General features: G+C 42.8%; 1 protein-coding gene across 1 annotated transcript in view; it reads right to left on the bottom strand.

The window, feature by feature from the left end:
- Positions 1-3,714: 3,714 nt before the first annotated feature.
- The window catches only part of CACNB1 (calcium voltage-gated channel auxiliary subunit beta 1), a 105,752-nt gene continuing 96,529 nt past the window's right edge, over positions 3,715-12,937 (bottom strand). The window contains exon 14 of the mRNA XM_073683428.1: positions 3,715-3,735. Within this exon, the coding sequence (XP_073539529.1) occupies positions 3,730-3,735 (6 nt within the window). The 3' untranslated portion in view covers positions 3,715-3,729. The remainder of the gene's footprint in view (positions 3,736-12,937) is intronic.

Raw genomic sequence — 12,937 nt, 5'->3', positions numbered from 1 at the left:
CCCATATCCCACTGCCCCCCGCAATTACTCTCCCCTCTTTTGAAGTGCACTGCGTGCGCATCTACTCCCCATCCAACTTCCAACTGGCTATCATCTACCGCCCCCCAGGATCAACCACCACTTTCTTTGACCACTTCACCACCTGGCTCCTTCATTTCCTCTCCGTTGACATCCCCACTATCATCATGGGCGACTTTAACATCCCCATTGACACTTCCCTCTCAGCTGCCTCTAAGCTTCTATCCATCACATCCTCCTTTGTTCTTACTCAGTGGTCTTCCACACCCACCCACAAAGACGGCCACACGGTGGACCTCATCTTCACCCGCCTCTGTTCCCTATCTAACCTCTCTAACTCACCTCTCCCTCTTTCTGACCACAACCTACACACATTCTCTTCTCTCTCCTCCCCGGGGCAACAATCCCCACTCCACAAACTTGCATACCCTCGTAGAAATCTCAAACACCTTGACCTACACTCTCTCTCTGAATCCCTCCTCCCTCTTACAGACATTAGTTCCTTACATGATGCAGATGCTGTTGCCACTTTATACAACACCACAACAGCTGCAGCTCTCGATTCGGTCGCCCCCCTCACGCATACCAAGGCTCGCACAATCAACAGACAACCCTGGCACACCAGCCTAACTAAAGAACTGCGACGGGCCTCCAGGGTTGCTGAACGTAGATGGAAAAGGTCCCACTCCCATGAGCACTTCATCGCATTCAAACAGTCCCTCACTACCTTCAAGTCCACACTGCAGCAAAACAAACATACTTTGCATCTCTCATATCCTCCCTGTCTCACAACCCTAAACAACTATTCAACACCTTCAATTCTCTCCTCCGTCCCCCAGTGCCTCCTCCCTCTCCTCTTATTTCAGCCGAAGACTTTGCCTCATTCTTCAAGCAGAAGATTGACACCATCAGACAAAGTTTTTGCCTAAAGCCCCCACCGCCCCTCCCCACACCTACTCAACCCTCCTCCTCCAAAACTACATTCTCCACCATTTCTGAAGATCAACTTTCCTCCTTACTCTCCAAATCACACCTCACCACCTGTAAACTTGACCCAATCCCGTCCCACCTCATCCCAAACCTTACCACTCTCTTCATACCAGCCCTAACCCACCTCTTCAACCTGTCACTAACAACTGGCGTCTTCCCCTCATGCTTCAAACATGCCTCAATCACACCCATCCTCAAAAAGCCCTCCCTTGACCCATCCTCCGTGTCTAGCTATCGCCCCATATCACTTCTCCCCTATGCCTCAAAACTACTGGAACAACATGTCCATTCTGAACTGTCCTCCCACCTCTCCTCCTGCTCCCTCTTTGACCGCCTACAATCTGGTTTCCGACCGCACCATTCTACTGAAACTGCACTGACTAAAGTCACCAACGACCTACTAACCGCCAAATCTAAGCGACACTACTCTGTCCTCCTCCTCCTAGACCTGTCATCTGCCTTTGACACAGTGGACCAGTCTCTCTTACTCCAGACTCTCTCATCTCTCGGCATCACAGACTTGGCCCTATCCTGGATCTCCTCATACCTAACAGACCGGACATTCAGTGTCTCCCACTCACACACCACCTCTTCATCTCGCCCCCTATCTGTCGGTGTCCCCCAAGGTTCAGTTCTAGGACCCCTGCTCTTCTCCATCTACACCTTAGGCCTGGGACAGCTCATAGAGTCTCATGGCTTTCATTATCACCTCTATGCTGATGACACACAGATCTACCTCTCTGGACCCGATATCACCTCCTTATTAACCAAAATCCCACAATGTCTGTCTGCTATTTCATCCTTCTTCTCTGCCAGATTTCTAAAACTTAACATGGACAAAACAGAATTCATCATCTTTCCGCCATCTCATTCAACCCTCCCAACTGACCTATCTATCAACGTCAATGGCTGCCCACTCTTCCCAGTCCCTCAAGCTCGCTGCCTTGGGGTAACCCTGGACTCGGAACTCTCCTTCAAACCACATATCCAAGCCCTTTCCACTTCCTGCCGACTCCAACTCAAAAATATCTCCCGGATCCGCACATTCCTAAACCATGAATCTGCAAAAACACTAGTGCACGCCCTAATCATCTCCCGCCTTGACTACTGCAACCTCCTGCTCTGTGGCCTCCCCTCTAACACTCTCGCACCCCTCCAATCTATCCTAAACTCTGCTGCCCGACTAATCCACCTGTCCCCCCGCTATTCCCCGGCCTCTCCTCTCTGTCAATCTCTTCACTGGCTCCCCATTGCTCAGAGACTCCAGTTCAAAACCCTAACCATGACATGCAAAGCAATTCACAACCTGTCTCCTCCATATATCTCCGACCTAGTCTCCCGTTACATACCTGCACGCAACCTCCGATCCTCACAAGATCTCCTGCTCTACTCCCCTCTTATCTCCTCCTCCCACAACCGTATACAAGATTTCTCCCGTGGTTCCGCCCTACTCTGGAACTCTCTACCCCAACGTATCAGACACTCGCCTACCGTGGAAACCTTCAAAAGGAACCTGAAGACCCACCTCTTCCGACAAGCCTACAACCTGCAGTAACCACCGCTCCGCCACACCGCTGCACGACCAGCTCTACCCTCACCTACTGTATCCTCACCCATCCCTCGTAGATTGTGAGCCCTCGCGGGCAGGGTCTTAGCTCCTCCTGTACCAGTTGCTGTCACATTGTGTTCAAGATTATTGTAATTGTTCTTGTATTATACCCCTTTTTCACATGTAAAGCGCCATGGAATAAATGGCGCTATAATAATAATAAATAATAATAATACATGGGAGGTCTGTATATAGAGTATAATGTACAGGTAATATTGTGATCACCAGTGACATTATACACAAGAGCTCTGTATATAGTGACAGTCTACAGGTAATACAGTGATCACCAGTGACATTATACACAGGAGCTCTGTATGCAGTGTATAGTTTACAGGTAATACAGTGATCACCAGTGACATTATACACAGGAACTCTGTATATAGTGACAGTTTACAGGTAATACAGTGATCACCAGAGACATTATGCACTGGAGCTCTGTATATAGTGTCCTTGCACAGGCAATATTGGGATCACCAGTGATATTATACACAGAAGCTCTGTGTATAGTGACAGTATACAGGTAATACAGTGATCATCAGTGACATTGTACACAGGAGCTCTGTATATAGAGTATGTGGAAAGAGAAAAGAAAAAAAAAACAGCTCACCTCCATGAACCAGCTGGATGTATTCAGGATCCGTGATCAGCGCTGCTGCTTGCGCTCAGTAGACAGGTAATAGGAAAGACGATGATCCAGCTCCACAGACTCCAATAGTAAAAACAAATGTCTTTTATTTAGAATATTTTTAAAAATATCCAAATGGCAATAATGTAACTCCAGTTAGTAGAAAAACAATACTGAAGGGGAAACACAGGGGCACCAAGAAGGGGTGCGCTACCAGACGCGTTTCGAGCGAAGACCGCTCTTAAACTTGTTATGAATAAGTGTTATATAGGGATCACCAGTGATATTATACACAGAAGCTCTGCGTATAGTGACAGTGTACAGGTAATACAGTGATCATCAGTGACATTATACACAGGAGCTCTGTATATAGAGTATGTGTACAGGTAACACGCTGACTGACCAGTGATGTCTCTAGTTGAAGTCCTTCATCTTCGCTTTTCTTCTTCATCTGCTGCAGACTGCTATCATGTCTTCCTGCCAGGACTCATCTCTGCAGACAATAACACACAGTTATCTATAGCTGCTCGCTTCTACAACACATTCACCACTTTTTCCCAAATTTCTACACTTCACCAAATGAAGAAATAAAATAAAATAGTGCCGCCCTCCACAGTAACAGGACCCCTCTTTACCCCCAAATTGAAAACAGTATCCTCAAAAGTAAAATACAGTGGCATGTAAAAGTTTGGGCACCCCTGGTCAAAGTTACTGTTACTGTGAACAGTTAAGCAAGTTGAAAATGAAATAATCTTTAAAAGGCCTAAAGTTAAAGATAACACATTTCCTTTGTATTTTAGGCAAAAACAAAAGTATTGTAATTTTTTACATTTTAAAAATTACAAAAAAGAAAATGGGCCAATGCAAAAGTTTGGGCACCCTTCCCCTTGGACAATTTTGTGCTCAGATGACTTTGACCAAGGTTTCAGACCTTAATTAGCAAGTTAGGGTTATGGCTTGTTTGCTATCATCGTTAGGAAAGGCCAGGTGATCCAAATTTCCCAGCTTCATAAAAACCCAGCCTCCTCTAACCTTGTGCCAAAAAACAGCAGTCATGGGTTCTACTAAGCAGCTGCCTAGCACTCTGAAAATGAAAATGGGGGAGGCCGACAAAGCAAGAGAAGGCTATAAGAAGATAGAAAAGCGTTTTCAAGTTGCCCTTTCCTCAGTCCGAAATTTAATTAAGAAATGGCAGTTAACAGAAACAGTGGAGGTCAAGATAAGGTGTGGAAGACCAAGCAAAATTTCAGCGAGAGCTGCTCATAGGATTGCTAGAGAGGCAAATCAGAATTCCCACTTGACTGCAAAAAGACCTTCAGAAAGATTTCGCAGACTTTGGAGTTGTAGTATATTGTTCTACTGTTCAGAGACACCTGCACAAATATGGCCTTCATGGAAGAGTCATCAGAAGAAGACCTCTCCTACGTCCTCACCATAAAATTCAGTGTCTGAAGTGTGCAAAAGAACATCTAAACAAGCCTGATGCATTTTGGAAACAAGTCCTGATAAGTTTAAAATAGAACTCTTTGGCCACAATGGTAGAGAGAAAAATGGATTCAATGAAATTTCAACAAATTCTTGATGTAAACATAACACCATCTGGAAAAAAACTGATGTTAAAAAGAGGATGGCTTCTACAAATGAATAATGCTCCTAAACACATGTCAAAATCCATAACAGACTACCCCAGAAGGCGCAAACTGAAGGTTTTACAATTGCCCTTACAGTCCTCTAATCTGAACATCATTGAAAATCTGTGGCTAGACTTCAAAATAGCAATGCATGCAAGAATGAATGAAAATCCCTCAAACAAGCATTCAAAGACTCTTATCTGGCTACAAAAAGCGTTTACAAGCTGTGATACTTTCAAAAGGCGTGCTACTAGGTGCTAACCATGCAGAGTGCCCAAACTTTTGTATCGGCCCATTTTCCTTTTTGTCATTTTTAAAATGTAAAGGATGAATAGAAAAAAATAAATAAATAAAAAAAAAAAAAAAATATATATATATATATATATATATATATATATATATATATATATACAGTGGTGGCCAAAAGTATTGGCACCACTGCAATTCTGTCAGATAATACTCAGTTTCTTCCTGAAAATGATTGCAATCACAAATTCTTTGGTATTATTATCTTCATTTAATTTGCTTGCAAGGAAAAAACACAAAAGAGAATGAAGCAAAAATCAAATCATTGATCATTTCACACAAAACTCCAAAAATGGGCCAGACAAAAGTATTGGCACCCTCAGCCTAATACTTGGTTGCACAACCTTTAGCCAAAATAACTGCGAACAACCGCTTCCGGTAACCATCAATGAGTTTCTTACAATGCTCTGCTGGAATTGTAGACCATTCTTCTTTGGCAAACTGATCCAGGTCCCTGATATTTGAAGGGTGCCTTCTCCAAACTGCCATTTTGAGATCTCTCCACAGGTGTTCTATGGGATTCAGGTCTGGACTCATTTCTGGCCACCTTAGAAGTCTCCAGCGCTTTCTCTCAAACCATTTTATAGCGCTTTTGGAAGTGTGTTTTGGGTCATTGTCCTGCTGGAAGACCGATGACCTCTGAGGGAGACCCAGCTTTCTCACACTGGGCCCTACATTATGCTGCAAAATTTGTTGGTAATCTTCAGACTTCATAATGCCATGCACACGGTCAAGCAGTCCAGTGCCAGAGGCAGCAAAGCAACCCCAAAACATCAGGGAACCTCCGCCATGTTTGACTGTAGGGACCGTGTTCTTTTCTTTGAATGCCTCTTTTTTTTTCCTGTACACTCTATGTTGATGCTTTTTCCCAAAAAGCTCTACTTTTGTCTCATCTGACCAGAGAACATTCTTCCAAAACGTTTTAGGCTTTCTCAGGTAAGTTTTGGCAAACTCCAGCCTGGCTTTTTTATGTCTCGGGGTAAGAAGTGGGGTCTTCCTGGGTATCCTACCATACAGTCCCTTTTCATTCAGACGCCGACAGATAGTACGGGTTGACACTGTTGTACCCTCGGACTGCAGGGCAGCTTGAACTTGTTTGGATGTTAGTCGAGGTTCTTTATCCACCATCTGCACAATCTTGAGTTGAAATCTCTTGTCAATTTTTCTTTTCCGTCCACATCTAGGGAGGTTAGCCACAGTGCCATGAGCTTTAAACTTCTTGATGACACTGCGCACAGAAGACACAGGAACATTCAGGTCTTTGGAGATGGACTTGTAGCCTTGAGATTGCTCATGCTTCCTCACAATTTGGTTTCTCAAGTCCTCAGACAGTTCTTTGGTCTTCTTTCTTTTCTCCATGCTCAATGTGGTACACACAAGGACACAGGACAGAGGTTGAGTCAACTTTAATCCATGTTAACTGGCTGCAAGTGTGATTTAGTTATTGCCAACACCTGTTAGGTGCCACAGGTAAGTTACAGGTGCTGTTAATTACACGAATTAGAGAAGCATCACAGGATTTTTCAAACAGTGCCAATACTTTTGTCCACCCCCTTTTTTAGGTTTGGTGTGGAATTATATCCAATTTGGCTTTAGGACAATTCTTTTTGTGTTTTTTCATTGAAGACAAATTAAATGAAGATAATAATACAAAAGAATTTGTGATTGCAATCATTTTCAGGAAGAAACTGAGTATTATCTGACAGAATTGCAGGGGTGCCAATACTTTTGGCCACCACTGTGTATATATATATATATATATATATATATATATATATTGCCTAAAATACAAAGGAAATGTGTCATCTCTAACTTTGGGCCTTTTGGAGATCATATCTTATTCAACTTGCTCAACTGTTATCAATAACAGTAATTTTGACCAGGGATGTCCAAAGTTTTACATGCCACTGTATATCACAGCAGTAATAATGTCCCCTAATTGGTCCCTACTGTACCTATGGCCCCCATTTGCCACCAAAAACTAATGATGCATGTTCCTCATTCTGTCCTCCAAACAGTAATTATGTCCTCCATCCTGGCCCCATCCTGCAATAAAGTCCCCATCCTGTAATAATGTCCGCCATCCTGGACCCATCCTGTAATAATGTCCCCATCCTGGTCCCTTTCTGTAATAATGTCCCCATCCTGGACCTATGCTGCAATGTCCCTATCCTGGGCCCCTTCCTGTAATGTTCCTCATCCTGGCCCCCTTATGTTCCCCATCCAGGTCCCAATATGTGCTCCATTCTACTGACCACATGTGCTCCATCCTGGTTCCCAGTCTCCCATCCTGGGCTCCATATGTTCCTCATCCTGGTCCTCAAATGTGCTCCATCCTGGTCCCCATGTCTCTTATTCTGGACCCCATATGACTCTCATCCTGGTCCTCATAAGTGCTCCATCCTGGTCCCCATGTATCCCATCTTGTTCCCCATATGTCCCTCATCCTGGCCCTCATATATGCTCCATCCTGGTCCTCATATGTGCTCCATCCTGGTCCTCACATGAGCTCCATCCCAGTCCCCAAATATCCCCCCATCCTGGTCCACATATATCTCCTATCCTGGTCCTCATATGTCTTCCCTCCGGGTCCTCGTGTGTCTCCCATCATGGTCCCCAAATATCCCCCATATATCTCCCATCCTGGTCCCATGTCTCTTATCCTGGTCCCATATGTCCCTCATTCTGGTCCTTATATGTGTTCCATCCTGGTCCCCATATGTGCTCCATCCTGGTCCCCATATCTCCCATCCTGGTCCCCATATTCACTCATGATCATCATCATATGTGCTCCATCCAGGTCCCATATGTCTCTCATCCTGGTCCTCATGTGTCTCCCATCCTGGTCCCCCTATATCTCCCATCCTGGTTTCCATGTCTCCCAACCTGGTCCACAAATATCCCCCACCCTGGTCCACATATAGCTCCCATCCTGGTCTTGCTATATTATCATTGCGCTCCCAACGCTAAACAGATCCATTCAGGTTTTATCATATATTTGCAAAATCCTATTTATTCTAAATAAGTGCAGAAACACCAGAGGAATACCCACAGTTTACAGCTGGTCATAGACATTAGTCTTCTGTCAGTGTTTCTGAACAGTTTTCACTAGCTCTGTCGACATTGTGATGACTATGGTGATCATTTCAACAGACCAATTCCAACAGAACAGAAGTCATATAGGTTGGTTCATTCTTCCCTGTTTTTCCACCAATGATAAGTGCTGCCAGATTTTTCTGGGGGCAGCTTACTCTTATTCCCACCCACCTAATGATGCATTTTTTATACTGGAGATAGGGAGATTTCTCATATCTATGTCCATTATAAAGTTGTAATACAATTTTGTTTTTAGCACTAAACAGAAAATGCATTAAAGAAAACATTTTTTTTACTGCCTTGAAGAAATACTCCTCGCATCCACATTTCTTCGATAGCACTGTGTACTTACAATTGCTCATTTTGCCTTTATAGCCAGCTAATTCTTCTCTTTTCCATTAGATCTATGACATCACATGATTAAAAACTGACTAGTTGAATCCTTCTAAGCTCTATGTAGAAACAGGAGGTTAGTTTCCCCTTTATGATTTATAAGTCAATGAAAAAGTATATGGCAGGGGGGAGGAGCGGAGCAACTGGGTTGGGAGTTGAAGAGGGGAATAATTTTTGCAGGGACAAGAGACTTCCTGTTTCTACATAGACCAGAGAAAACAGAAGAATTAACTGGGTAGAAAGGCAAAATGAGCAATTGTAAGTACACAGCGCTATATAATATGATGACTGTAATATATTAAGAGGATAAAAAATTTGATGAGCGTGTTTCTTTAAACATTACCTTCACATAATGTGAAAACAGGAAATGTTCATCTTCAGAAATATATCAGTTGTTGGTTGCATCAGCTTTGTGTAACTTCTGGCTTTCCAGATGATTTGAAAATTTATTGTCATAATATCTAATCTAATCTGAAGCAAATAACTGATCTGTAAACAGTGAGATAATCCACCAAAGAGCTGAGCGAAACAAACAATCCAGAGATGGCTTCAGTATTGGGGCTGGTAGATGTCTTAGTGAAATTTGAACCTGCACCAAAACATCAACTCCTCTTCAAAACACCATTGAGTAAATAAAGTCGTATGCATTATATAGTATGCTTCTAGGAGTACAGCAATAGCCTAAAGAAAGGTAAAATATGTTGGGCATGTTTCTCTGCATAAATCTAAATTAAAGGAGTAGTGCGCTTTTAACAATATGTTCTTGTTAGAAGTGAAACAAAGCTGATCACAATGTATAAGATGATGGGACCCTCATTGTTTATGGAAAAAACTGGACTCAAGCATTTAAAGTGAACCTGCCAGCTAATTAATCCTGCCCAATCCATGGGCAGCAAGTATCAGGCATTAGCTATATGATCTCAGCCAGGTATGTTTGACTCTGAAACGCTACAGTGTTTCAGAGTCAAATATACCTAAGATCATACAGCCAGTGTCTGATACATGCTGCCTGTGGACCGGGCAACATGTATCAGCTGCGGTCCACAGGCAGCATGTATCAGCTGTCAAGTTCATTTTAAAGGCAATCTGTCAGCAGGATTTCACCATCCAAACTATTTATATGCACATTTAAATGTTTCAAAAACAAGTCCAGTGTCATAGAGAAATCAATAACGACATCTCTGGAGAGGGGACATATCAGCCTCACATTGAACATATGGAATTATAACTTGGGAAGTGAGAAAGAGCTGACATTTCAACTTTCATTAAAGTAGGACCTCCTGCCGTAAACAGGTAATTATAACAGGGGATCTTCTGAGAGCCAGTCACCAAGTCTACGGTTCATATACTCAGAGGAGGAGAAGTACAATTCTCAAGGCTTCCTATGTTCAACTGAATTTTCTCAGACACTCTGGAGCCAGTGGTCAGTGATAAGTATTGGGGTTTGCATCGAACCGATATTCATAGGAGATATATTTTTGGCATCATGGCAAAGTCACAATCATAACTCATTTACTTACCACCATAAGTCCGGCCTACCTCCTCCAACTTAAAATTGGGTTAGATGGATGATGCTATCCATGCTGTGTTTCATCACTATAGAAGGATAACATCACGATAGGAAACATGACAAAAGTTGGGGATCTCGTGATCACCTAAAGACCTAGCACATCCTACGACCAGCCCGCCATAGGAGCTCACCAAGGGGAAGTATGTGGGCATAACCTTAATCTAATAAAAATCAAAGTTTGGGTTTTTATCATTTGTCAGTTCTGGAAGACACAGTGCTCTGTGGTTCTGTCCATTGCTCTAAAGAGTTATTCTAAGGAGTGCTTCCCTTTGCTAAGCTCTGAGCCATTTTGTGACACAGGTTTAGTACTTTTTCTTTTGTTATCCCTTGTATTGTATATGCCGTATTGTTTTGCTCCCATTTTGTAACATCTTTGCATATCTTTTATAAACACTACCTACTTTTCCGGATTAAATATATAAAATTTAATAGCTCCGTTCCTCTTGCTCTGTAAACCGCACCAGTGAAGCCATACACTACCTGTTGGGTGTCCAACTGGCCGGTATAAACAATTGGTTGTGGCAGATAGTTTTTCATGGGTTATTGGGAAGCTTGGCAGTGACTGTACTGGAGTATACAGTACAGACCAAAAGTTTGGACACACCTTCTCATTTAAAGATTTTTCTGTATTTTCATGACTATGAAAATTGTACATTCACGCTGAAGGCATCAAAACTATGAATTAACACATGTGGAATTATATACTTAACAAAAAAGTGTGAAACAACTGAAAATATGTCTTATATTCTAGGTTCTTCACAGTAGCCACCTTTTGCTTTGATGACTGCTTTGCACACTCTTGGCATTCTCTTGATGAGCTTCAAGAGGTAGTCACCGGAAATGGTTTTCACTTCACAGGTGTGCCCTGTCAGGTTTAATAAGTGGGATTTCTTGCCTTATAAATGGGGTTGGGACCATCAGTTGTGTTGTGCAGAAGTCTGGTGGATACACAGCTGACTGTTGGGGATTTATTCAAAATTGAAGGCATACTTAACCAGCATGGCTACCACAGCATATTGTAGCGGCATGCTATTCCATCCGGTTTGCGTTTAGTTGGACCATCATTTATTTTTCAACAGGACAATGACCCCAAACACACCTCCAGGCTGTGTAAGGGCTATTTGAGCAAGAGGGAGAGTGATGGGGTTCTACGCCAGATGACCTGGCCTCCACAGTCACCAGACCTGAACCCAATTGAGATGGTTTGGGGTGAGCTGGACCGCAGAGTGAAGGCAAAAGGGCCAACAAGTGCTAAGCATCTCTGGGAACTCCTTCAAGATTGTTGGAAGACCATTTCCGGTGACTACCTCTTGAAGCTCATCAAGAGAATGCCAAGAGTGCGCAAAGCAGTCATCAAAGCAAAAGGTGGCTACTTTGAAGAACCTAGAATATAAGACATATTTTCAGATGTTTCACACTTTTTTGTTAAGTATATAATTCCACATGTGTTAATTGATAGTTTTGATGCCTTCAGTGTGAATGTACAATTTTCATAGTCATGAAAATACAGAAAAATCTTTAAATGAGGTGTGTCCAAACTTTTGGTGTGTACTGTATATATTCCATGTGCTGGAATCAGTTTGTATATACTATACGTTCACTGTGAGCTCACTAATATCCGGCCTAGTAGTGAAAGCAGCCGTGCCCTCGTCTATCAATCATCAGCCAATTGCGTAACTGTCTTGACAATAGGAGGTGGCGGAGTGCTGGTTCGTGAATATTGGGCAACGGCGGGAAGACATCTGTGGGATCTCCCAGGTGTTCCCTGACATCCAGCAATACCATTACATGGCTAATCCGTTCCTCCGTTATTGAGTAAAGTGATTGAACTGTCAGTCAAAAAGAAGGAAGCAGCGATCAGCGGAGAATAGAGCTGGAGTGATAGAGGTTTCAAATCTACAATAGCTCTTCAGCCTTATTTGAGTATCAATTAAAATGCTGATTTTTCAGTAATGGAGGAACAGTCCATCTAAAGATATTGCTAGACTTGTCTTTGAAAGAGCAACTGCACTGCAAATGCAGGAGAAAGGAAGCATTACACAGTGGCTATTGTAATCAATGAGTTGTAATATGCAGTTGGACCAAAACCTCAAAAGGAAGAAACACTCCACGCTGGCTTATAGTTGAGGGTCATAAACAAAAGACCCGCACTTACAATACCACAAATCCTGCCTCTGATGCACCATTACAATCTTGTTTTGAACCCCTTAATTGGCTGACTTGGTCCAAGATAGTACAAATACTTTACCGTTAGAAAAAGGACTACATTATAGACAGAGATAGCTGTCAATCACTGATAGGGACTGCCCACTGGACTCCTAAGCACAGAACAAGCATGGATTATACTGAATTTCCCCCCACATATCCTAGAATACGAAATTGCCCTGTAAATGATACAGCGCTGCTGTGGGATTGAGAAGATGGACTGGTTATCCTGATGATAGACCAGTCCTATGTTGGCTTTAATAAAGAGAAGGACATGTTCAGCTATTTCAAAATGAATTTATTTTTAATCACATTTAAAAGAGAAAGCACTTTACAAGTTGGAGCCCTGCAAGGGTAAGTCTTGCGTACTTGCCTGCCATTGCACAATTGTCCAGTTTACCCCTTCAGTCTAAGCAAGATCCCTAAGACACTGGAACCAACTGCTGTAAATCCGGGGCTTATAGACTGGTGGTGCATGTGGCTCCTCCTAGTGA

Source organism: Phyllobates terribilis, unplaced genomic scaffold, assembly GCF_046119375.1.
Source record: "Phyllobates terribilis strain yellow unplaced genomic scaffold, ASM4611937v1 Scaffold_5__5_contigs__length_657084704, whole genome shotgun sequence".
Lineage (NCBI taxonomy): Eukaryota > Metazoa > Chordata > Amphibia > Anura > Dendrobatidae > Phyllobates > Phyllobates terribilis.
This window is presented reverse-complemented; position numbering and strand designations above follow the sequence as displayed.